This window comes from Pseudophryne corroboree, chromosome 9, assembly GCF_028390025.1.
Source record: "Pseudophryne corroboree isolate aPseCor3 chromosome 9, aPseCor3.hap2, whole genome shotgun sequence".
In the NCBI taxonomy this organism is placed as follows: Eukaryota; Metazoa; Chordata; class Amphibia; order Anura; family Myobatrachidae; genus Pseudophryne; species Pseudophryne corroboree.
The window spans coordinates 393,609,483-393,637,090 of record NC_086452.1 but is presented as its reverse complement, the minus strand read 5'-3'; the positions used below and the strand labels follow the sequence as shown (position 1 = coordinate 393,637,090).

At 46.9% G+C, this 27,608-nt stretch overlaps 1 protein-coding gene across 1 annotated transcript in view; it reads right to left on the bottom strand.

Annotated features, from left to right (window-relative positions):
- Positions 1–27,608, bottom strand: part of CCDC66 (coiled-coil domain containing 66) — a 134,577-nt gene that overhangs the window by 31,113 nt on the left and 75,856 nt on the right. The window contains exons 10-11 of the mRNA XM_063941546.1: positions 4,670–4,711; positions 4,506–4,543 (exon numbers count right to left, since the gene is read on the bottom strand). Of these exons, the coding sequence (XP_063797616.1) occupies positions 4,506–4,543; positions 4,670–4,711 (80 nt within the window). The remainder of the gene's footprint in view (positions 1–4,505; positions 4,544–4,669; positions 4,712–27,608) is intronic.

Sequence of the window (27,608 nt, the reverse complement as noted above, 5' to 3'; positions counted from 1 at the left end):
TAAACTCCTCAATCATGGCTTTGCGACACTCAGGTATAAAATCATCGACTCTGAGCCTAAACGACTCAGAGGGGGTGACAGAGGTAAAGCCCTCCTTCAGAGAGAATCACGTTGGATACATCGGCTCAACACGATTGCACCTAAAGGACTTAATGAGTATCTTCCTCTGAATTGCTTTTTATAAATGCCTTTTGTGTTAATGTGTTTTGACAGCTTGCACCATCAGGACCCAGTACGTGCACACCACCCTGGGTGATGGATTAACCTGGAGTGGGTACACGACTGAGTTACAATGCTGTGGGTTCTAGTCAAGGTAGTCAGCATATCATCAGTTTAATTCATATGTACTGATGTACACATTTACATTGCCTAATCTCTTCTTGCATCACTCCTTGTTTAGAAGGTAAAGTACCACAATACCATATTTTTATGACTATGTGGATTGGGAGGTTATATTGGTATATATCATACTATTTGATCACTGCTGTGTCTCCCTACTGTGTTTCACTATAGTGTTTCTCTGGACGTCTCTCTGTGGGATATTGTGTATGTTCCTATGCCAAGTGAATCACGATGTGTTGTTTTGTTTGGTTGCTAGGTTACCGTGTGAGCCGCCGGGCGCACAGGAAGTGCGCGACGCAGGGGGGTGTCGTCAGAGGACCCGGCGCCCGCGGTGAGGGTTTGCACGAGGTGGGGTGAGTAAGTATATATTATGTGTATGTATCTATATTTGCTATCCTGATGACGAAATTATCGAAAGGTTGAACTTTAAGCAGAGACCGCCGTGTCCTATATTTAATTCTGTGTAAAGCCTGAGAGTGCCACTGCTTCCGTTTGCTATATTCAGTCGCAAGACTTTTTCAGGAGGCACCTGGGTCACTTGTTGCTGTTTGGAGAGAGTGCCAGCCTTCACATGACTATATATATATATATATATATATATATATATATATATATATATAACATATACATAAGTGATTGTCCGGACCAGTCAGGTCCCTAGTGACAGTAATGTGTTCTGAATGTGTATGACCATGTACTGACATGCCCCAGTTGTTGAATTACCAAAAACTTTTTGGTCGACAGAAAACCTAGTATTCGCCGACAGTAGGGAATAGTAAGCAGGCAAAATAATAACATTATTGGAACCCCGAGGGGTCTGAGGGAAGCATACATAAATAATTTCAATAACAATCCCTCCACATATACCAATAAATACATATACAGGTATAAGGCAGTTACAGCATGTTAGTTTTCACCCAATAATTACAGTTGATGCCGACAAGGCACCCACATACGACTGTCTCCCATACCGTGTTTACTTTTACAAGCATACAACTACCGACCTGCTGCTACTGCATCTTTCGAATCAAGTACCAACAGGCGTCGGCGATGCCGACAGTGATCCCCACAGCTGCTTGTGACAGAGCCCTCACACATGTCGACTAAAAACTATAGTGGGTAATCTGACAGGAAAAACACAGAGATACATGACCACAACAATGATTATACGGCCATTTTTGAAAATAGTGCTATATTTCTCTCCATATAGCACTAAACACTGTGCCCCCCCTCGTTTGTACTGTATACATAGCCTTGGCGGGGACATGGAGGAAAATGGCTCTGAATCTGTTGTGAGGGCTAAGCCCCGCTAAAATATATATATATATATGTTGAGCTGGGGGGGTCCATATACAGCACTTACACGCTGTATATGTATATATATCGCTGCCCAGGGCGCCCCCCCTGCGCTCTGCACCCTCGTAAGCCGTTGGTGTGTGGGAGCAATGGCGCGCGGCAGGGGGTATCGTACCCGGTGCCCGGGCACCTAGTATGTCCCTCTTGCCAGCGATTTAGACCCTCAGTAACCTGCTGCCCAGGGCGCTCCCCCCCAGCGCCCTGCACCCTGTGAGTGCCGTTGGTGTGTGGGAGCATGGAGCGCAGTGCTACCGCTGCGGTTACCTCCGTTACTGAAGTCTTCTGCCGTCACTGAAGTCTTCTTTTCTTCCAATACTCACCCGGCTTCTTTCTTCTGGCTTCTGTGAGGGGGGTGACGGCGCGTCTCTGGGAACAAGCAGCTAGGCGAACCAAGTGATCGAACCCTCTGGAGCTAATGGTGTCCAGTAGCCTAAGAAGCAGAGCCTTTAACTAAGAAGAAGTAGGTCTTACTTCTCTCCCCTCAGTCCCTCGATGCAGGGAGCCTGTAGCCAGCAGGTCTCCCTGAAAATAAAAAACCTAACAAAGTCTTTTAGAGAAACTCAGTAGAGCTCCCCTAGTGTGTGTCCAGTCACTCCTGGGCACAAAGTCTAACTGGAGGAGGAGGGGCATAGAGGGAGGAGCCAGTTCACACCTATTCAAAGTCTTATAGTGTGCCCATGTCTCCTGCGGATCCTGTCTATACCCCATGGTCCTTACGGAGTCCCCAGCATCCTCTAGGACGTATGAGAAAACAAGATGAAACAAATATGGATGTATAAAATATAGTAGTAGAGGATGGACACATTACAACATTCAAAATGAGATATGCTTAAGTAGGGGTGGACAAAATAACATACAGTAGAATTGTCCAAATGATCTTTAACCAGCTCCCGTCTGGCTATAGCACATTTACTTTGGGTTACAGACAGAAGGCACGTTCATTTGTAAGGCATGTTAACATTGTGCAAGTACCGGATCACAAAGGCTTCTCCTTCTGTAGCAGAACTTAAGACGCTGCTCTTGAAAGCTATATATATGGATAGACAAACAGCTTTACCTGACCTAGAAAAAGGGGCTATTTCGTTTTAGAAAAAGGGGCTATTTCATTTTACAGAAAATGGGGTTCATATATTGACACCCTAGATGAAGTTACCCAGATACGAATTTTAAAATTATTTGACAAAACGAATTGGTGGGCATATCGGTGTATAGATAGGGTCTGATACTTAATGTCTCTGGAAACTGGATTGGTTGGATATGTGAGGATTCTCCTTGGTATAGTTAACCTGAGTTGTTCTACCTATGGTGCTAAGTGTTATTCCACCTCTGCTAGGTAGACTACATTGTTTATGCACCACCGGATCAGATGATTATTGTATGCACTTAATCACACCCCCTCCCCTTCCTCCTTTTCTTTTATATTCTTGTTAATTACTTTTGTATTTGTATGGTTACTGTTCTTGTGTGTTTCTATTAGAAAATAACTAGAGCGATATGGGACAAACATGGATTTTCTTAGATAATGTATTATTGTTACATGGAGATCAATATACCTACTGGGATGTATGGATAGTATGCATTAGAAGCATCGGTTTATGGTATGCTACTTTCTATGTATTCACAATTCCTCTTTTGCCTCTTCCACGAGATGCTGTATTGTCTAACTATGTACATTTTGTGATAATTGTCTCAATGTCTTCTCTGGAAAAAATCCAATAAATGTATTTGGGGAAAAAAACATTGTGCAAGTACCACGCCATGCCTGGTGTGAGTGAGCCGCCAGTTCCCGGGAACCTCTGCTAACGTCGGGCGTCTTTTTTGCCATAAATGCATCACTATGTGACTAGGATGCACAAGAATCTGCTGTTTAAAATGATATGCCTATATTCTGTGTGCAAATGTGGCTGTATCCTCATACGAAATGCGTACGTTACAGTAATTTCCAGGAAAACACTGTAATGTAGAATGTTGGAAGCAGATACATCCGCAGACTCACACAGTATATAGGCATGCCACATATCATTTTAATCAGCAGAAGCTGCTTGTGCATCCTATTCGCATAGTGATGCTTATACGATACATTTTAACGGCAAAAAAAGACACCCGACGTTAGCAGAGCTGCCTGGGAACTGACGGCTCACTCACGTCAGGCATCTCGCGGTGTTTGCATAATGCTAATATGCCAACCAAAGCCAGCATGAGCCATTAATGTACATACAGTAGTGTACCAGCCATGTTGTGTTTGTCATTTTCTGAGCAGTAAACCCAGTCCGTGAAATCACAAGTCTCACGGGGTGGAATTGGGGTGGTGGGAGCCTGCCTATTAATACAATGGGGAGGCCTTGGAAGAAGTACAGTAAACTCAGTCTCATAAAGATAAGACTTTCGTAATTTGAAAAGCCGCACTTGTATTGTATATCTTATATCTGTGTAAAAAGTAACATCCACGAATTTTTCTAATTTTGACTGTATATCAGTGTGCATGTCTCAGTCTGTATAGGAAGCACGACAGAACTCGTCACGCCTTACTTCGCCAACCAGCACTATTTGTATGGCGTGACTAGGACACCTGTATGGCGCTGCAGCAACGATGAGCGTGGCTACATCTGTACAATCGAGGAACTGCCGGACACACAAAAATGCACTAAAATACAACAAATAGGGAAACAGCCACCAGTTCTGTTTTTTGTGCTGTCAAAATAAAATAAAGGAGCACAGGACAGAGCATTACACAGATTACATTGCAGCATCTGCACTGAAACAGGCATTAGGAGAAACAACACCAATTAGTTATAAACTGTACTTACCTATTTATACCACAGTCACCTTTCTGAAATTTTTCTTCCTTTAAAAAAAATAAATAAAAATAATTATCTAATGAGCAAAAAACAAACAAAATCTCCACAAAATGAGAATATAGTTGTATGAGAATCTGCTCATGTTGCACAGAATTGTGCAGATTGCTGCTTACATCTAGTGGATCTGCAAGAGCCTCAATTTCTCCAGGAAAATGCTAAACAAAAAGGAGATTTATGGTAAGAACTTAACTTTGTTAAATCTCTTTCTGCGACGTACACTGGATTCCACAGGGAAGAACATCGGGGTGTAGAGTTGGATCTTGATCCGAGGCACCAACAGGCTACAGCTTTGACTGTTCCCAGGATGCCTTGCACCGCCTCCTCTATATCCCCGCCTCCAGGCACTGGAGGTCAGTTTTGTCAACCAGTCCAATGCAGTAGCAGGTAAAAGACGATAACTGTTAGTAGCCACAGCGAACCACATTCTCACGACAGGAGAAGGCACCAGCGGCTAATGCCATAAAAACCCAAAGAAGCTAAGTGCGTCAGGGTGGGCACCCTGTGGAATCCAGTGTACCTCGCAGAAAGAGATTTAACAACGGTAAGTTCTTACCATAAATCTCCTTTTCTCCAGCGGGGCACACTGGTATTCCACAGGGAATAACATTGGGGATGTCGTAAAGCAGTTCCTCATGGGAGGGGACGCACTGTAGCGGGCACAAGAACCCGGCGTCCAAAGGAAGCATCCTGGGATGCGGAAGTATGAAAGGCATAGAACCAGATGAACGGGTTCACTGAGGACCACGTAGCCGCCTTGCACAATTGTTCTAGGGAAGCGCCAAGACGGGCCGCCCAAGAAGGTCAAACAGAGTAGAATGGGCCTTCATAGTAGCAGTAGCTCGAAGTCCAGCCTGTACATAAACTCGTGCAATTACCATTCTAATCCATCTGGCTAAGGTTTGCTTATTTGCAGGCCAGCCACGTTTGTGAAAACCAAAAAGAACAGAGAGAGAATCAGATCTCCTAAGGGAGGCAGTTCTCTTCACATGGATACGGAAAGTCCGTACCACATCCAAAGGCCGCTCTTTGGAGGACAAATCAGGAGAGATAAAGGCCAGAACCACAATCTCTTGGTTAAGGAGGAACGATGACACCACCTTAGGTAGATAACCAGGTCTAGTTCTAAGAACTGCACGGTCATGGTGAAAAATCAGAAAGGGAGACCTACAGGATAAAGGCACACAAGTCTGAAACCCTTCTAACAGAGGCAATAGCCAGCAAAAACAAAACCTTAAGCGTAAACCACAGACTCAAGAGGTTCAAACGGAGAACCTTGCAGGGCACCCAGAACAACCGACAAATCCCAAGGAGCCACAGGAGGGACATAGGGAGGTTGGATCCGTAAAATACCGAGTGAAGGTATGAACGTCAGGCAGAGTCACAATTTTTCTCTAAAACTACACCGACAAGGCAGATATATGAACCTTTAGGGAGGCCAGACAAAGGCCTGATTCCAGGCCCTGTTGTAGAAACGCCAAAAGTTCGGCAATACTGAACTTGTATGCATCAAAATTCTTAGCCGCACACCAGGTGAAGAATTCCAGACTCTATAATAAATCCGAGCCAAAGCCGGTTTGCGTGATTGTAACATCGTCTGAATGACCGCCTCAGAAAAACCTTTGGCCCTCAGGAATGAAGCTTCAAGAGCCACCCCGTCAAAGCCAGTCGGGCCAAATCCTGGTATACACAGGGGCCCTGAACGAGGTGGTCTGGGCATTAAGGAAGTAGAAGAGGACGCTTTATCGAGAGACCCTGCGGGTCTGAGAACCAATGCTGTCTGGGCCACGCTGGAGCGAGTAGAATCAGCATTCCTCCTTCTTTTTAATTGAGTAATTTTTATTGGAAATTTAAAAAGTTACACCCAGACATTAAAGAGGCAAACATGAGGAATAATACAGAAGGGCATAAACAGTGTATAAATGACAAAATAAAGATTAGCCACCAAGCCATCGAACATGAGAAATGGAACAATAGCAGGATACAGTAAAAACAATGACATACAGAATACCCCACATCAAACACTAATAACTTAATCGCCACCCGAAGGCGCAATTCAGGTGTACACATGAGAGAACCAGATTTATAATGGGGCATAGGTGACATACCATAAATGAAAATATAAATAACTCAGATCCATCAGAATATCAAAACAAAAAGCCTCACATTCCACCCCACCCCATATACCCTAAACTACAAACAAAACAAATACACAAAATAAAGACACCCAAAGCAAACCTCCCAAGAACCCTTCACCCTGTATAATCTAACCCCAACCTAGGCATACCTGGATCCCCATAAGAACCCCATCCCTAACTACACTACACCTAAATGCCTAACATCCCTCCACCCCCCAACCCCATAACACAGGATAAGTATTTCGTATAATTGACAGGGGCAGCTAAAAATAAGAATTTACTTACCGATAATTCTATTTCTCGGAGTCCGTAGTGGATGCTGGGGTTCCTGAAAGGACCATGGGGAATAGCGGCTCCGCAGGAGACAGGGCACAAAAAGTAAAGCTTTAGGATCAGGTGGTGTGCACTGGCTCCTCCCCCTATGACCCTCCTCCAAGCCTCAGTTAGGATACTGTGCCCGGACGAGCGTACACAATAAGGAAGGATTTATGAATCCCGGGTAAGACTCATACCAGCCACACCAATCACACTGTACAACCTGTGATCTGAACCCAGTTAACAGTATGATAACAGCGGAGCCTCTGAAAGATGGCTCACAACAATAATAACCCGATTTTTGTAACTATGTACAAGTATTGCAGATAATCCGCACTTGGGATGGGCGCCCAGCATCCACTACGGACTCCGAGAAATAGAATTATCGGTAAGTAAATTCTTATTTTCTCTATCGTCCTAGTGGATGCTGGGGTTCCTGAAAGGACCATGGGGATTATACCAAAGCTCCCAAACGGGCGGGAGAGTGCGGATGACTCTGCAGCACCGAATGAGAGAACTCCAGGTCCTCCTTAGCCAGGTTATCAAATTTGTAGGATTTTACAAACGTGTTTGCCCCTGACTAAATAGCCGCTCGGCAAAGTTGTAAAGCCGAGACCCCTCGGGCAGCCGCCCAAGATGAGCCCACCTTCCTTGTGGAATGGGCATTTACATATTTTGGCTGTGGCAGGCCTGCCACAGAATGTGCAAGCTGAATTGTATTACACATCCAACTAGCAAAAGTCTGCTTAGAAGCAAGAGCACCCAGTTTGTTGGGTGCATACAGGATAACAGCAAGTCAGTTTTCCTGACTCCAGCCGTCCTGGAACCTATATTTTCAGGGCCCTGACCACATCTAGCAACTTGGAGTCCTCCAAGTCCCTAGTAGGCGCAAGACACCACAATAAGCTGGTTCAGGTGAAACACTGACACCACCTTAGGGAGAGAACTGGGGACGAGTCCGCAGCTCTGCCCTGTCCGAATGGACAAACAGATATGGGCTTTTTTGAGAAAAAAACCACCAATTTGACACTCGCCTGGTCCAGGCCAGGTCCAAGAGCATGTTCACTTTTCATGTGAGATGCTTCAAATCCACAGATTTGACTGGTTTTAAACCAATGTGTTTTGAGGAATCCCAGAACTACGTTGAGATCCCACAGTGCCACTGGAGGCACAAAAGGGGGTTGTATATGCAATACTCCCTTGACAAACTTCTGGACTTCAGGAACTGAAGCCAATTCTTTCTGGAAGAAAAATCGACTGGGCCGAAATTTGAACCTTAATGGACCCCAATTTGAGGCCCATAGACACTCCTGTTTGCAGGAAATGCAGGAATCGACCGAGTTGAAATTTCTTCGTGGGGCCTTCCTGGCCTCACACCACGCAACATATTTTCGCCACATGTGGTGATAATGTTGTGCGGTCACCTCCTTTCTGGCTTTGACCAGGGTAGGAATGACCTCTTCCTGAATGCCTTTTCCCTTAGGATCCGGCGTTCCACCGCCATGCCGTCAAACGCAGCTGCGGTAAGTCTTGGAACAGACATGGTACTTGCTGAAACAAGTCCCTTCTTAGCGGCAGAGGCCATAAGTCCTCTGTGAGCATCTCTTGAAGTTCCGGGTACCAAGTCCTTCTTGGCCAATCCGGAGCCATGAGTATAGTTCTTACTCCTCTACGTCTTATAATTCTCAGTACCTTAGGTATGAAAAGCAGAGGATGGAACACATACACCGACTGGTACACCCACGGTGTTACCAGAACGTCCACAGCTATTGCCTGAGGGTCTCTTAACCTGGCGCAATACCTGTCCCGTTTTTTGTTCAGACGGGACGCCATCATGTCCACCTTTGGTAATTCCCAACGGTTTACAATCATGTGGAAAACTTCCCCATGAAGTTCCCACTCTGCCGGGTGGAGGTCGTGCCTACTGAGGAAGTCTGCTTCCCAGTTTCCATTCCCGGAATGAAACACTGCTGACAGTGCTATCACATGATTTTCCGCCCAGCGAAAAGTCCTTGCAGTTTTTGCCACTGCCCTCCTGCTTCTTGTGCCGCCCTGTCTATTTACGTGGGCGACTGCCGTGATGTTTTATCCCACTGGATCAATACCGGCTGACCTTGAAGCAGAGGTCTTGCTAAGCTTAGAGCATTATAAATTTACCCTTAGCTATATTTATGTGGAGAAAAGTCTCCAGACTTGATCACACTCCCTGGAAATTTTTTCCTTGTGTGACTGCTCCCCAGCCTCTCGGGCTGGCCTCCGTGGTCACCAACATCCAAAACTGAATGCCGAATCTGCGGCCCTCTAGAAGATGAGCACTCTGTAACCACCACAGGAGAGACACCCTTGTCCTTGGATATAGGGTTATCCGCTGATGCATCTGAAGATGCGATCCGGACCATTTGTCCAGCAGATCCCACTGAAAAGTTCTTGCATGAAATCTGCCGACTGGAATTGCTTCGAAGGAAGTCACCATTTTTTTACCATGGCCCTTGTGCAATGATGCACTGATTTTAGGAGGTTCCTGACTAGCTCGGATAACTCCCTGGCTTTCTCTTCCGGGAGAAACACCTTTTTCTGGACTGTGTCCAGAATCATCCCTAAGCACAGGAGACTTGTTGTCGGGATCAGCTGCGATTTTGGAATATTTAGAATCCACCCCTGCTGTTGTAACAGTATCCGAGATAGTGCTACTCCGACCTCCAACTGTTCCCTGGACTTTGCCCTTATCAGGAGATCGTCCAAGTAAGGGATAATTAAGACGCCTTTTCTTCGAAGAAGAACCATCATTTCGGCCATTACCTTGGTAAAGACCCGGGGTGCCGTGGACAATCCAAACGGCAGCGTCTGAAACTGATAGTGACAGTTCTGTACCACGAACCTGAGGTACCCTTAGTGATAAGGGCAAATTTGGGACATGGAGGTAAGCATCCCTGATGTCTCGGGACACCATATAGTCCCCTTCTTCCCGGTTCGTTATCACTGCTCTGAGTGACTCCATCTTGATTTGAACCTTTGTAAGTGTTCAAATTTTTTTAGATTTAGAATAGGTCTCACCGAGCCTTCTGGCTTCAGTACCACAATATAGTGTGGAATAATACCCCTTTTCTTGTTGTAGGAGGGGTAATTTAATTATCACCTGCTGGGAATACAGCTCGTGAATTGTTTCCCATACTGCCTCCTTGTCGGAGGGAGACCTTGGTAAAGCAGACTTCAGGAGCCTGCGCAGGGGAAACGTCTCGACATTCCAATCTGTACCCCTGGGATACTACTTGTAGGATCCAGGGGTCCTGTACGGTCTCAGCGTCATGCTGAGAGCTTGTCAGAAGCGGTGGAACGCTTCTGTTCCTGGGAATGGGCTGCCTGCTGCAGTCTTCTTCCCTTTCCTCTATCCCTGGGCAGATATGACTCTTATAGGGACGAAAGGACTGAGGCTGAAAAGACGGTGTCTTTTTCTGCAGAGATGTGACTTAGGGTAAAAACGGTGGATTTTCCAGCAGTTGCCGTGGCCACCAGGTCCGATGGACCGACCCCAAATAACTCCTCTTCCTTTATACGGCAATACACCTTTGTGCCGTTTGGAATCTGCATCACCTGACCACTGTCGTGTCCATAAACATCTTCTGGCAGATATGGACATCGCACTTACTCTTGATGCCAGAGTGCAAATATCCCTTTGTGCATCTCGCATATATAGAAATGCATCCTTTAAATGCTCTATAGTCAATAAAATACTGTCCCTGTCAAGGGTATCAATATTTTTAGTCAGGGAATCCGACCAAGCCACCCCAGCTCTGCACATCCAGGCTGAGGCGATCGCTGGTCGCAGTATAACACCAGTATGTGTGTATATACTTTTTATGATATTTTCCAGCCTCCTGTCAGCTGGCTCCTTGAGGACGGCCCTATCTATAGACGGTACCGCCACTTGTTCTGATAAGCGTGTGAGCGCCTTATCCACCCTAAGGGGTGTTTCCCAATGCGCCCTAACTTCTGGCGGGAAAGGGTATACCGCCCATATTTTCTATCGGGGGGAACCCACGCATCATCACACACTTCATTTAATTTATCTGATTCAGGAAAAACTACGGTAGTTTTTTCACATCCCACATAATACCCTCTTTTGTGGTACTTGTAGTATCAGAAATATGTAACACCTCCTTCATTGCCCTTAACGTGTGGCCCTAATAAGGAATACGTTTGTTTATTCACCGTCGACACTGGATTCAGTGTCCCTGTCTGTGTCTGTGTCGACCGACTAAAGTAAACGGGCGTTTTAAAACCCCTGACGGTGTTTTTGAGACGTCTGGACCGGTACTAATTGTTTGTCGGCCGTCTCATGTCGTCAACCGACCTTGCCGCGTGTTGACATTATCACGTAATTCCCTAAATAAGCCATCCATTCCGGTGTCGACTCCCTAGAGAGTGACATCACCATTACAGGCAATTGCTCCGCCTCCTCACCAACATCGTCCTCATACATGTCGACACACACGTACCGACACACAGGGAATGCTCTGATAGAGGACAGGACCTACTAGCCCTTTGGAGAGACAGAGGGAGAGTTTGCCAGCACACACCAAAAACGCTATAATTATATAGGGACAACCTTATATAAGTGTTTTCCCTTATAGCATCTTTTTTATATATTTCTAACGCCAAATTAGTGCCCCCCCTCTCTGTTTTAACCCTGTTTCTGTAGTGCAGTGCAGGGGAGAGCCTGGGAGCCTTCCCTCCAGCCTTTCTGTGAGGGAAAATGGCGCTGTGTGCTGAGGAGATAGGCCCCGCCCCTTTTTCGGCGGCCTCGTCTCCCGCTCTTAACGGATTCTGGCAGGGGTTAAATATCTCCATATAGCCCCCGGAGGCTATATGTGAGGTATTTTTAGCCAAAAATAGGTTTTCATTGCCTCCCAGGGCGCCCCCCTCCCAGCGCCCTGCACCCTCAGTGACTGCCGTGTGAAGTGTGCTGAGAGGAAATGGCGCACAGCTGCAGTGCTGTGCGCTACCTTAAGAAGACTGAGGAGTCTTCATGCCGCCGATTCTGGACCTTCTTCTTGTTTCAGCATCTGCAAGGGGGCCGGCGGCGAGGCTCCGGTGACCATCCAGGCTGTACCTGTGATCGTCCCTCTGGAGCTAATGTCCAGTAGCCAAAGAAGCCAATCCATCCTGCACGCAGGTGAGTTCACTTCTTCTCCCCTAAGTCCCTCGTTGCAGTGATCCTGTTGCCAGCAGGACTCACTGTAAAATAAAAAACATAAGCTAAACTTTTCTAAGCAGCTCTTTAGGAGAGCCACCTAGATTGCACCCTTCTCGGCCGGGCACAAAAATCTAACTGAGGCTTGGAGGAGGGTCATAGGGGGAGGAGCCAGTGCACACCACCTGATCCTAAAGCTTTACTTTTTGTGCCCTGTCTCCTGCGGAGCCGCTATTCCCCATGGTCCTTTCAGGAACCCCAGCATCCACTAGGACGATAGAGAAATAAATGGCCATAAACTAAGTGGAGCAGGTTATACCCACAGAATAGTAAAGTAGTATGTAAATACTGAGTTAGCTGAGCTTAAAGACAGAATATAAATATAAATGGCTGTGGAACTAAAACAAGCGACCACAAACTAAGTCAAGCTTCTCCGACAAAATGGTAAAATGTGCACAAGTTCTTAGATACAAGGAGCTGGAAAACAGACTGATGTAACACTATATAAAGGGCCATACACCAATTAGAACAGGATTCTCTAGGAAAGTAAAGCCCAGTACCCACGGGCCGATGTTGGAGAGATGTGTGCTGAGCGAACCGCTCAGTACACAACTCTCCTGCCGCTCAGCACAGCGCGATCTGTGCTGAGCGTGCGGGGGGAGACGGGTGGGGGGGGCGCTTATTTCACCCAGCGGGTGAAGTGAGCGACCCGCTAGATTGGCCTGCATGCAGGCCAATCTAGCAGCAGCGATAGCGATGTGCGGGGCTGCGCATCGCTATCGCCGAGGGGGCTACACACGGAGCGATCATGCTGATATTCTAAGCAATCTAGTAAGATTGCTTAGAATATCGCTCCGTGAGTACCCCCCTTAAGTGTTGCACGCAAATATTTAGCTATAATGAGCACGAGGATAGCAGAACAACAAAACTGTAGCTAAAGGATAAGCACACGATATACTGTAAATGACTGGCAATTCAATAAAAGACCATAAACTAAATAGAGCAGGTTATACCCATAGAATAGTAAAGTATTATGCAAATACCAAGATAACTGAGTGTAAAGAACAGACATAATATAAACAGAAGTGGCTGCAGCATTAAAATAAATGACCACAACATATATATGGGAAGTTGCTCGAAAAATGCACATACAGTAGGTTTAGATACACTGAGCCGGAAAACAGACGAATATTTATATAAGTGACAATAACACTAAGTAAATGGCCTTAAACATTATAGCAGAATTCTCCTGGAAAATAATTAGTTGTATGCAAATAATTATTTAGAATGAGACAAGAATAGCAGTACAACACAACTGGAGCTTTGAAAGGATGTACAAACAATATGAAATTACACAGTAGCTAACGAGAATCAGTATACAGAACAGAGCACAGTAAGGGTCTCAGCAGCCAATGAAATGTTTCCCAGTCCCAAGGTGAGCAAAATCAGTCCGGAGGATGAGTCCACCCTGGAACAAAGTAATCCAGCCAAATGACAGTCCCTCGAGAGTGGGCAGAAGGATAAACTGGGCCATCAGCCGTCACACACAGCTGTGTCAAAATAAACGCATAGGGACAAGTGGCAGCTGAAGAAAACCGGATTAGGGACAAAAACCTCCATCCACGGGTTACACCGAACCACTGTTCCATATAAATATTAGAGCGGAAAGCCATTCCCTCTCGCGGACTGCCAGCAAACTGGAGACTGCGTGACTGCAGACTGAATCTTCACGCGGGACCATGGAATCACCACTAAAGAAACAGAGATCGCTGGAGGATCCACACGTGCCATCACCAGCCATAGTTCACGATGAATATGCGCAAGGTCATCCCTCAGCTCCTCCAGTCTATTAGTAATTCGTTGCTCGGAAGAACCCACAGCGGTAAGCACCTGCTGTAGTGTAATAGTAAGTGGTGCAGATAAAGTCTCACTAAGGGGCCCTGAGAGCTGCTGCACTGAATCAGGATAAAAGCACATAGAAGCAAAGCCATCCTGCTCACCAGCTACAGAGTTGTGATAGAATTCGCACATTATGACAAAGCTGGAGACAGGGCACAGAAATCCACAGGATGCTGCCAGCAAAACCGCTGCAGAGGAAACTGGCCCCAGCAGCTGAGTGAGGGCAGAGCTGCAGCAGGAGCAACAGCCACACTGAGAGCAGAGTCTGCCTCAGGATCCAGTCACAGAATTCACCAGCCAGTAAGTTAGGACTCTTGGCACAGAGAATCCCCAAATTCATACTGCAGGAGCAGAGGGGAGTACTGCACTCCTGCAGAAATTTTCAGCCACAGAACACCAGGGAAACAGGCGATAGATCAGGATATTAGCAGGAGTATTGGCAGGAAGCTGCTTACACCATGCTGTGTCAAGCCACGCCCCCAGCATTCCTCCTTCTTGCTTGAACTTCCGAATTACCCTGGGCAGGAGTGACACCAGAGGGAACACGTATGGCAGCCGAAAGTTCCATGGAACTGCCAGTGCGTCCACGTACGCTGCTTGAGGATCCATTGTCCTTGCTCCGAAGATCTTCCCAGTTGAAGATACCCGGAATCAACACTGCCAATATGGCTGGCAGATGGCGTTCCGCCCATCGAAGAATCTTTGACACTTCCAACACCGCCATGCGGCTTTGAGTGCCGCCATGATGATTTATGTATGCCACCGTGCTGGCGTTGTCCGACTGTACTTGAACAGGCCTGTTCTGTACCAGAGGCAAGGCCAGTTCCAAAGCATTGAACACTGCCCACAACTCCAGAATATTTATCGGGAGGAGAGATTCCTCCCTAGTCCACCGACCCTGAAGAGAGTGTTGCTCCAACACCGCGCCCCAACCCCGCTGACTGGCATCTGTCGTTAGAAAGACCCAGTTGGAGATCCAGAAGGGACGACCCCTGCTTAATTGTTGGTCCTGTAGCCACCAGCTCAGAGACAGACGAACATTCGGAGTCAAGGAGATCATGCGAGATCTGATCCGGTGAGGCAGGCCGTCCCACTTGGAGAGAATTAACCTCTGCAGAGGGCGGGAATGAAATTGAGCGTACGCTACCATGTCGAAAGCAGACATCAGGAGGCCTAGTACTTGCATCGCCAAGTGTATCGACACTCTTGGGCGAGAAAGGAAGTATCTTACCTGTCCTGAAGCTTCAGGACCTTCTCCGGAAACAAGAACAACCATTGGTTGTGTGTCCAACAATGCCCCCAGGTGCACCATGCTCTGAGCAGGAACCAGGGAGGATTTCTTCCAGTGGATGAGCCACCTGTGGGCTTGCAGGAATTGGACCGTCAGTTCCAGATATCGAAGGTGAACCTCTGGGGAATTCGCCAGGATCAGCAAGTCGTCGAGATGGGGTATCAGGATCCTGATACCCCGACGATGAAGCAGAGCCGTCATAACCGCCATGACCTTGGTGAAAATTCTCGGAGCCGTGGCCAGCCCAAAATGTAAGGCCAGTAATTGATAATGTAGGTTGCCAATAGCAAACCGCAGGTACTGCTGATGCGACATGGCAATAGGTATATGTAGGTAAGCATCCCGAATGTCCAGGGATACCATATAGTCCTTGGGCTCCAAGGCCATAACAATAGAGTGAAGAGTTTCCATACGGAATTTGGAAACCTTCACAAATTTGTTCAAATACTTGAGGTTGAGAATGGGCCGTGAGTCTCCATTCGGTTTCGGAACTAGGAACATAGTTGAATAGTACCCCCTGCCTCTCTGAGCCAGAGGCACCGGCACTACCACTCCTGTGTCCAGGAGGGATTGTACCACCAAATGGAGAGTTTTTGCTTTCACCAGATCCGAAGGGATATTTGTTGAGCAAAACTGGCGAGGGTGACGTTTCTTGAAAGAGATGGCGTATCCGTGAGTGACAACTTCCCTTACCCAGGCATCTGAAGTGGTCTATAACCATACCTGAGCAAACCGTAGAAGTCGGCCTCCCACCCTGGGATCCCCCAGGAGGAGGCCCGCCCCGTCATGCAGCAGGCTTGTCTGCTTTGGAAGCAGGCTGATGGGCAGCCCAGGAACGTTTAGGTTTGGGCTTGGAGGTTTTGGAAGTGCGAGCCTGTTTCGGGTACGCCTGACCCTTTGCTTTACATGGAGGTCGAAAGGAACGAAAGCTGGTACTTTTAGCCTTCAGAGCCGAAGGATTAGTACTCGGCAGACATGCAGTTTTAGCAGACGCTAAGTCAGCAACAAGCTTGTTCAGATCGTCCCCAAAAGGATGTCTACCTTAAAAGGGGTAACCTCCAAGGTCTTTTTAGAGTCCACATCCACAGACCAGGACCACAACCATAGAATTCGGCGAGCCAGAATGGACGTAGTAGACGCTTTGGCCGCCAGGACACCGGCATCAGAGGCCACCTCCTGAATGTAATGAGAGGCTGGTAATATATGAAAGACACGGTCTGGCATTATCAGAAAAATTAGAAGGTAGCTCCGCTTCAACTTCTTGAACCCAGGCTTCAGCCTTTGCAGCCCAAGAAGCCGCTATAGTGGGTATATGCACAGCACCTGCAAGGGTGTAAATAGACTTCAAGCAACCCTCTACGAGCTTATCCGTCTGTATACTCAGACAAGTGACAGGCAGAGAAGAGGAGATCACCAGACGCGCGATTTGAGTCCACCGGCGGCGGTGTTTCCCAATTTTTACTTAACTCTACAGCGAAGGGATAACGAGGTGGCATCTTCTTAGACAGGGAGAATTTCCTACCTGGAGACTCCCAGGGTTGCTGACGTATGTTAACTAAATGGTCAGAATGGGGCAAAACTAATTTAGTGACCTTCTGACGTTTGAACTTATCAGGTTTCTTAGACGTATCTGGAGGTTCAGATTCATCATCAATCTGAAGAATCAGTTTGATAGCCTCCAAGAGGTCAGGAACATCCACCTGTGAAATAGATTCCCCATCAGAAGCATCTGCATCAGTGTCTGAGGGATCAGTGTATACGCCATCTTCATCAGATGAAGTATCTGTAACATGCGTGGATTGTGAGGCAGAAATGGCCCGCTTAGATGACCCTTTGGTCCTAGGAGAGCAAGGGTTAGATTTTTGTTTAAACAAAGACTGATTTAATTGCTGTAACTGAGTTGACAGAGCATCTGCCCATGGCGGATTAACTGCAGGGACAATGGGGGTCATTCAGAGTTGATCGCTAGCTGAAAATGTTCGCTGCGCTGTGCAGTGCGCACGCGCGGCGTACTTTCACAACGGCCGATGTATTTTTACACAAGGACTAGCGAAGCTTTAAAGTCGCAATGGCCGCCGCAGAGTGATTGACAGAGGGGCGTTTCTGGGTATCAACTGACAGTTTTCAGGGAGTGCTCGAAAAAACGCAGGCGTGCCAGGAAAAACGCAGGCGTGGCTGGCCAAACACAGGGCCTGTTTGTGACGTCAAATCCGGAACGGATTGGTCTGAAGTGATCGCAAGCGCTGAGTAGGTTTGGAGCTACTCTAAAACTACACAATTTTTTTTTTGTAGCCGCTCTGCGATCCTTTCGTTCGCACTAAAATACACTCCCAGAGGGTGGCGGCTTAGCGCTTGCACGGCTGCTAAAAACTGCTAGCGAACGAACAACTCGAAATGACCACCTATATGTGGCTGCAATGGCACAGGGGGTGTAAGTCTCATTACTAGCGTAGTCAGCAAATTAGAAAAAGCAGCCCAGGGTGGGTCTTGGTGTGCCACCGACGCTGCAGCCAGTACACAGTACAGGTCGGACAAAAAAAACCTGTGCAGTGTGACTGCAAATGCAGAGCACAAAAAGAGGATTTAAGTGGTATATGGTGACTGAAATACAGAGAGAAATACCAAGGTAATATATCCTGTGAAACACACAATATATATATATTGTCTAGAGAAGATAGAATAATGGGGGGCGCCCCCCATTATTCTATCTTCTCTAGACAAAATCTTTCCCCGTTGGGAAACAGGAGAACGAGGTGGACGACAGCTGATCTAAACGGCAGTGTGCAGCCAGATTGTCTGGAGACTTTACCTGTTTCAATTTGGATCTACCAATCCGGACTTGGACTTGTAGTTCCACAGACATTCTCCATTTAAACCCGGTTTGCGCTCACACCTCCAATTTCTTTATATATATATATATATATATATATATATATGTAGTGGAAATAGTCGGCACTCAGGAACAATTGCAATGGTACAGACCGGGGTGCCCTCCTCAGTTGTATGCACGGTATAGATGTTCGTGGTGACTGGAGCCACAAGTCACTGACCCCCTCACCACAGAAACAGGCGGCACTCCACGGATTTGGTGATGAAAAAATACTTTATGCAATAAACAGCATGTTGAATCCAACGTTTCAACACCGCGATGGGTGTTTTTCTCAAGGATGCACCATGTATCCTTGAGAAAAACACCCATCGCGGTGTTGAAACGTTGGATTCAACATGCTGTTTATTGCATAAAGTATTTTTTCATCACCAAATCCGTGGAGTGCCGCCTGTTTCTGTGGTGAGGGGGTCAGTGACTTGTGGCTCCAGTCACCACGAACATCTATACCGTATATATATATATATATATATATATATATATACATACACATATATATATATATATATACATACACATATATATATATATATATATATATACATACACATATATATATATATATATATATATATATATATATATATATATATAAGTCTCAGATAAAAAAGTCAGAGTTTTGACAGGTAAAAACACTCCCTAGTAGAGGGCGTCATCCAGTCCCTAGAGTTTTAGCACTGGTAAGGTGCTATGAAATATTGGATAGTTTATAGGGTGCTAGGGGTTCGGCGACCACTGGTGTTTTTTTAATAACATCAATTTATAGGAAGACTCTAAAATGTTGTGTGTGTGTGTGTGTGTGTGTGTGTGTGTGTGTGTGTGTGTGTGTGTGTGTGTGTGTGTGTGTGTGTTGCTTGACAAAGGGTTAATAAAGACCCGAAACGTTGCTGGTATGCTGGCATTTTGAATGTTTATTGCAAAGTCCGGTATTTATTTATTTATGTATTTATTTTGTGGAAGAAGTAAAAATGAGATTTTATATGTTTTAAATGAAAATGAAAAATTTATTTTCAGAACAAGTATTAACGTGTACATATATAGCAATTAAAAAAATATAAATAAATAAAAATATGAATACATTAAAAGAAGGGAGGGACATTTTCTGTATGAATTTGCATATCATGCGGAATTAATAGGGTGGGACTACACAGTATGGGTCTGAAGATGTAAATGAAATCACCCAAAAAAAAAAAGTATGCGTTCACAGGGAACTAAAAAGGGGGTGGAGCTAAAAAGACTGCTTTTTTATGAGCAAAATAAAAGGAAATTTTTGGTATCAAAAGGATAAAAAAATAAGATTTTACTCACCGGTAAATCTATTTCTCGTAGTCTGTAGTGGATGCTGGGAACTCCGTAAGGACCATGGGGAATAGACGGGCTCCGCAGGAGACTGGGCACTCTAAAAGAAAGATTAGGTACTATCTGGTGTGCACTGGCTCCTCCCTCTATGCCCCTCCTCCAGACCTCAGTTAGGATACTGTGCCCGGAAGAGCTGACACAATAAGGAAGGATTTTGAATCCGGGGTAAGACTCATACCAGCCACACCAATCACACCGTATAACTCGTGATACTATACCCAGTTAACAGTATGAAATATAACTGAGCCTCTCAACAGATGGCTCAACAATAACCCTTTAGTTAGGCAATAACTATATACAAGTATTGCAAACAATCCGCACTTGGGACGGGCGCCCAGCATCCACTACGGACTACGAGAAATAGATTTACCGGTGAGTAAAATCTTATTTTCTCTGACGTCCTAGTGGATGCTGGGAACTCCGTAAGGACCATGGGGATTATACCAAAGCTCCCAAACGGGCGGGAGAGTGCGGATGACTCTGCAGCACCGAATGAGAGAACTCAAGGTCCTCCACAGCCAGGGTATCAAATTTGTAGAATTTAGCAAACGTGTTTGCCCCTGACCAAGTTGCAGCTCGGCAAAGTTGTAAAGCCGAGACCCCTCGGGCAGCCGCCCAAGATGAGCCCACTTTCCTCGTGGAATGGGCTGTTACTGATTTAGGATGCGGCAATCCAGCCGCAGAATGCTCCAGCTGAATTGTGCTACAAATTCAGAGAGCAATAGTCTGCTTAGAAGCAGGAGCACCTATTTTGTTGGGTGCCTACAGGATAAAAAACGAGTCAGTTTTCCTGACTCCAGCCGTCCTGGAAATATAAATTTTTAAGGCCCTGACTACATCCAGTAACTTGGAATCTTCCAAGTCCCTAGTAGCCGCAGGCACTATAATAGGTTGGTTCAAGTGAAAAGCTGATACCACCTTAGGGAGAAACTGGGGACGAGTCCTCAATTCTGCCCTATCCATATGGAAAATCAGATAAGGGCTTTTACATGACAAAGCCGCCAATTCTGACACACGCCTGGCCGAAGCCAAGGCCAATAACATGACCACTTTCCACGTGAGATATTTCAAATCCACAGTTTTAAGTGGCTCAAACCAATGTGATTTTAAGAAACTCAACACCACGTTGAGATCCCAAGGTGCCACAGAAGGCCTAAAAAAGGGGCTGAATATGTAGCACTCCCTTTACAAATGTCTGAACTCCAGGCAGTGAAGCCAGTTCTTTCTGGAAGAAAATCGACAGAGCCGAAATCTGGACCTTAATGGAACCCAAATTTAGGCCCATAGTCACTCCTGACTGTAGGAAGTGCAGAAAACGACCCAGCTGAAATTCCTCTGTTGGGGCCTTCCTGGCCTCACACCACGCAACATATTTTCGCCAAATACGGTGATAATGGTTTGCGGTTACTTCTTTCCTGGCTTTTATCAGCGTAGGAATGACTTCCTCCGGAATGCCCTTTTGCTTTAGGATCCGGAATTCAACCGCCATGCCGTCCAACGCAGCCGCGGTAAGTCTTGGAACAGACAGGGCCCCTGCTGTAGCAGATCCTGTCTGAGCGGTAGAGGCCATGGGTCCTCTGATATTATTTCTTGAAGTTCTGGGTACCAAGCTCTTCTTGGCCCATCCGGAACCACCAGAGTCGTTCTTACTCCTCGTTTTCTTATTATTCTCAGTACCTTTGGTATGAGAGGCAGAGGAGGGAATACATAAACCGACTGGTACACCCACGGTGTCACTAGAGCGTCCACAGCCATCGCCTGAGGGTCCCTTGACCTGGCGCAATATCTAGTTTTTTGTTTAGGCGGGACGCCATCATGTCCACCTGTGGCCTTTCCCAACGGTTCACCAACAGTTGGAAGACTTCTGGATGAAGTCCCCACTCTCCCGGGTGTCGGTCGTGTCTGCTGAGGAAGTCTGCTTCCCAGTTGTCCACTCCCGGAATGAACACTGCTGACAGTGCTAAGACGTGATTTTCCGCCCATCGGAGAATCCTTGTGGCTTCTGCCATCGCCATCCTGCTTCTTGTGCCGCCCTGTCGGTTTACATGGGCGACTGCCGTGATGTTGTCTGATTGGATCAGTACCGGCTGGTTTTGAAGCAGAGGCATTGCCAGACTTAGGGCATTGTAAATGGCCCTCCGTTCCAGAATATTTATGTGTAGGGACGACTCCTGACTTGACCAAAGTCCTTGGAAATTTCTTCCCTGTGTGACTGCCCCCCAGCCTCGAAGGCTGGCATCCGTGGTTACCAGGACCCAGTCCTGTATGCCGAATCTGCGGCCCTCTTGAAGATGAGCACTCTGCAGCCACCACAGTAGAGATACCCTGGTCCTTGGAGACAGGGTTATCAGCCAATGCATCTGAAGATGCGATTCCGACCACTTGTCCAAGAGGTCCCACTGAAAGGTTCTTGCATGGAACCTGCCGAATGGAATTTTGCTTCGTAAGAAGCTACCATTTTTCCCAGGACTCGTGTGCAGTGATGCACCGATACCTGTTTTGGTTTCAGGAGGTCTCTGACTAGAGATGACAGCTCCTTGGCTTTCTCCTGCGGGAGAAACACTTTTTTCTGTTCTGTGTCCAGAACCATCCCCAGGAACAGCAGGCGTGTGGTAGGAACCAGCTGTGACTTTGGAATGTATAGAATCCATCCGTGCTGTTGTAGCACTTCCCGAGATAGTGCTACTCCGACCAACAACTGCTCCATGGACCTCGCCTTTATAAGGAGATCGTCCAAGTACGGGATAATTAAAAACTCCCTTTTTTCGAAGGAGTATCATCATTTCTGCCATTACCTTGGTAAAGACCCTCGGTGCCGTGGACAGTCCAAACGGCAGTGTTTGGAATTGGTAATGGCAATCCTGTACCACAAATCTGAGGTACTCCTGGTGAGGATGGTAAATGGGGACATGTAGGTAAGCATCCTTGATGTCCAGGGATACCATGTAATCCCCCTCCTCCAGGCTTGCAATAACCGCCCTGAGCGATTCCATCTTGAACTTGAATTTTTTTATGTATGTGTTCAAGGACTTCAAATTTAAAATGGGTCTCACCGAGCCGTCCGGTTTCGGTACCACAAACAGTGTGGAATAGTAACCCCGTCCTTGTTGAAGTAGGGGCACCTTGACTATCACCTGCTGGGAATACAGCTTGTGAATTGCCTCTAGCACAGCCTCCCTGCCTGAGGGAGTTGTCGGCAAGGCAGATTTGAGGAAACGGCGGGGGGGAAGACGCCTCGAATTCCAGCCTGTACCCCTGAGATACTACTTGAAGGATCCAGGGATCCACCTGTGAGCGAGCCCACTGATCGCTGAAATTTTTGAGGCGGCCCCCCACCGTACCTGGCTACGCCTGTGGAGCCCCCGCGTCATGCGGTGGACTCAGAGGAAGCGGGGGAAGAATTTTGATTCTGGGAACTGGCTGACTGGTGCAGCTTTTTCCCTCTTCCCTCGTCTCTGTGCAGAAAGGAAGCGCTTTTGACCCGCTTGCTTTTCTGAAGCCGAAAGGACTGTACCTGATAATACAGTGCTTTCTTAGGCTGTGAGGAAACCTGAGGTAAAAAAATTTTCTTCCCAGCTGTTGCTGTGGATACGAGGTCCCAGAGACCATCCTCAAACAATTCCTCACCCTTATAAGGCTCTATGTGCCCTTTAAAGTCAGCATCACCTGTCCAGTGTCGGGTCTCTAATACCCTCCTGACAGAATGGACATTGCATTAATTCTGGATGCCAGCCGGCAAAATATCCCTCTGTGCATCCCTCATATATAAGACGACGTCTTATGTTCGCAAAATAGTATCCCTGTTTGACAGGGTTACAGACCACGCTGCAGCAGCACTATCTGCAGGTCTCAGTCTAGTACCTGAGTGTGTAAATACAGACTTCAGGATAGCCTCCTGCTTTTTATCAGCAGGTACCTTCAAAGTGGCCGTATCCTAAGACGGCAGTGCCACTTTTTTTGACAAACGTGTGAGCGCCTTATCCACCCTAGGGGATATCTCCCAGCGTAACTTATCCTCTGGCGGGAAAAGGTACGCCATCAGTAACTTTTTAGAAATTACCAGTTTCTTTTCGGTGGAACCCACGCTTTTTCACACTTCATTCACTCATTTGATGGGGGAACAAAACACTGCCTGCTTTTTCTCCCCAAACATAAAACCCTTTTTTAGTGGTACTTGGGTTAATGTCAGAAATGTGTAACACATTTTTTATTGCCGGGATCATGTAACGGATGTTCCTAGTGGATTGTGTATATGTCTCAACCTCGTCGACACTGGAGTCAGACTCCGTGTCGACATCTGTGTCTGCCATCTGAGGGAGCGGGCGTTTTTGAGCCCCTGATGGCCTTTGAGACGCCTGGGCAGGCGCGGGCTGAGAAGCCGGCTGTCCCATAGCTGTTACGTCATCCAGCCTTTTATGTAAGGAGTTGACACTGTCGGTTAATACCTTCCACCTATCCATCCACTCTGGTGTCGGCCCACAGGGGGCGACATCCTATTTATCGGCATCTGCTCCGCCTCCACATAAGCCTCATCAAACATGTCGACACAGCCGTACCGACACACCGCACACACAGGGAATGCTCTGACTGAGGACAGGACCCCACACAGCCCTTTGGGGAGACAGAGAGAGAGTATGCCAGCACACACCAGAGCGCTATATAATGTAGGGATAAACACTATCACTGAGTGAATTTTCCCCAATAGCTGCTTGTATAAACAATATTGCGCCTAAATTTAGTGCCCCCCCTCTCTTTTTAACCCTTTGAGCCTGAAAACTACAGGGGAGAGCCTGGGGAGCTGTTTTCCAGCTACACTGTGAAGAGAAAATGGCGCCAGTGTGCTGAGGGAGATAGCTCCGCCCCTTTTTAGCGGACTTTTCTCCCGCTTTTTTATGGATTCTGGCAGGGGTAATTATCACATATATAGCCTCTAGGCCTATATATTGTGATTATTTTGCCAGCCAAGGTGTTTTTATTGCTGCTCAGGGCGCCCCCCCCCCCAGCGCCCTGCACCCTCAGTCACCGGAGTGTGAAGTGTGTATGAGGAGCAATGGTGCACAGCTGCAGTGCTGTGCGCTACCTTGGTGAAGACTGAAGTCTTCTGCCGCCGATTTTCCGGACCATCTTCATGCTTCTGGCTCTGTAAGGGGGACGGCGGCGCGGCTCCGGGAACGAACACCAAGGACGGGTCCTGCGGTCGATCCCTCTGGAGCTAATGGTGTCCAGTAGCCTAAGAAGCCCAAGCTAGCTGCAAGCAGGTAGGTTCGCTTCTTCTCCCCTTAGTCCCTCGTTGCAGTGAGCCTGTTGCCAGCAGGTCTCACTGTAAAATAAAAAAACTAACATATACTTTCTTTCTAGGAGCTCAGGAGAGCCCCTAGTGTGCATCCAGCTCGGCCGGGCACAGAAATCTAACTGAGGTATGGAGGAGGGGCATAGAGGGAGGAGCCAGTGCACACCAGATAGTACCTAATCTTTCTTTTGGAGTGCCCAGTCTCCTGCGGAGCCCGTCTATTCCCCATGGTCCTTACGGAGTTCCCAGCATCCACTAGGACGTCAGAGAAATAGAGTGCAGGTAGCAGATAAACTGTACAATAAGTTTATAAAATGTAAAAAAATAATATATCTATGAAAGTAGCTTATCTTATTATGGAGGGTCAAGGCAGGAGTGCCCAACGCGTTTCATCAGTCTGACTTCATTGCTCTGGTTGAGCACTGGAGGGCCTGATTCATTGACAAGTTGGAGTATCAGAGGATCTTTGGTCAACCAGGAACCGTCAGCCATATGCGATTCAAAGAGTGGATATATTCCACTCCATATGGTACTTACGTCATCCAATGGTGCTATATATGGTGGAGGGACCTTTATGAAAGGTCACGTTTAATGCACTAGGAGGCGCTGTTCTCACATCTCATATATATATATATATATATATATATATATATATATATATATATATATATATATATATATATCTATAGCCATATCCCTGACGCACTTAGCCCCCCTCAGGGTACAGAATATAAAGATAGCAATGTGTGTGAGATACACGGAATAGGAACCACACAGTAGCTATTGGCACACACAGTCACATGTACAATGCAGAAATTATTACAAACAACAATAAAACTGCACTGGACTAGCAATACTAAGTAAAGCTATGTATGTATACAGATAATAAGATTTTACTCACCGGTAAATCTATTTCTCGTAGTCCGTAGTGGATGCTGGGGACTCCGTAAGGACCATGGGGAATAGACGGCTCCGCAGGAGACTGGGCACATCTAAGAAAGATTTAGGACTATCTGGTGTGCACTGGCTCCTCCCCCTATGACCCTCCTCCAAGCCTCAGTTAGGAACTGTGCCCGGAAGAGCTGACACAATTAGGAAGGATTTTTGAATCCCGGGTAAGACTTATACCAGCCACACCAATCACACTGTATAACTCGTGATACAATACCCAGTTTAACAGTATGAAAACAACTGAGCCTCTCAACAGATGGCTCAACAATAACCCTTTAGTTAACTGTAACTATGTACAAGTATTGCAGACAATCCGCACTTGGGATGGGCGCCCAGCATCCACTACGGACTACGAGAAATAGATTTACCGGTGAGTAAAATCTTATTTTCTCTGACGTCCTAGTGGATGCTGGGGACTCCGTAAGGACCATGGGGATTATACCAAAGCTCCCAAACGGGCGGGAGAGTGCGGATGACTCTGCAGCACCGAATGAGAGAATTCCAGGTCCTCCTCAGCCAGGGTATCAAATTTGTAGAATTTTGCAAACGTGTTTGCCCCCGCCCAAGATGAGCCCACCTTCCGTGTGGAATGGGCTTTTACAGATTTAGGCTGCGGTAAGCCTACCGCAGAATGCGCCAGCTGAATAGTGCTACAAATCCAGCGCGCAATAGACTGCTTAGAAGCAGGAGCACCCAGCTTGGTGGGTGCATACAGGATAAACAGCGAGTCAGTCTTTCTGACTCCAGCCGTCCTGGAAATATAAATTTTTAGGGCCCTGACTACGTCCAGCAACTTGGAATCCTCCAAGTCCCTAGTAGCCGCAGGCACCACAATAGGTTGGTTCAAGTGAAAAGCTGAGACCACCTTTGGGAGAAACTGAGGACGAGTCCTCAATTCTGCCCTATCCATATGGAAAATCAGATAAGGGCTTTTACAAGACAAAGCTGCCAATTCTGAAACCCGCCTGGCCGACGCCAAGGCCAACAGCATGACCACTTTCCACGTGAGATATTTTAAATCCACAGTCTTAAGTGGTTCGAACCAATGTGATTTCAGGAATGCCAAAACCACATTGAGATCCCAAGGTGCCACTGGGGACACAAAAGGAGGCTGAATATGCAGTACTCCTTTGACAAAAGTCTGAACTTCGGGCAGTGAAGCCAGTTCTTTTTGGAAGAAAATCGACAGAGCCGAAATCTGGACCTTTATGGACCCCAATTTGAGGCCCAACGTCACCCCTGCTTGCAGGAAGTGCAGGAATCGACCCAGTTGAAATTCCTCCGTCGGGGCCTTCATGGCCTCACACCAAGCAACATATTTTCGCCAAATGCGGTGATAATGTCTTGCGGTGACATCCTTCCTGGCTTTGATCAGGGTAGGGATGACTTCCTCCGGAATACCCTTTTCCTTCAGGATCCGGTGTTCAACCGCCATGCCGTCAAACGCAGCCGCGGTAAGTCTTGGAACAGACAGGGTCCCTGCTGCAGCAGGTCTTGTCTGAGCGGCAGAGGCCAAGGGTCCTCTGTAAGCATCTCTTGAAGTTCCGGGTACCAAGCTCTTCTTGGCCAATCCGGAACCACGAGTATGGTTTTCACTCCTCGCCTTCTTATTATTCTCAGTACCTTGGGTATGAGAGGTAGAGGAGGAAACACATAAACCGACTGGTACACCCATGGTGTCACCAGAGCGTCCACCGCTATCGCCTGAGGGTCTCTTGACCGGGCGCAATATCT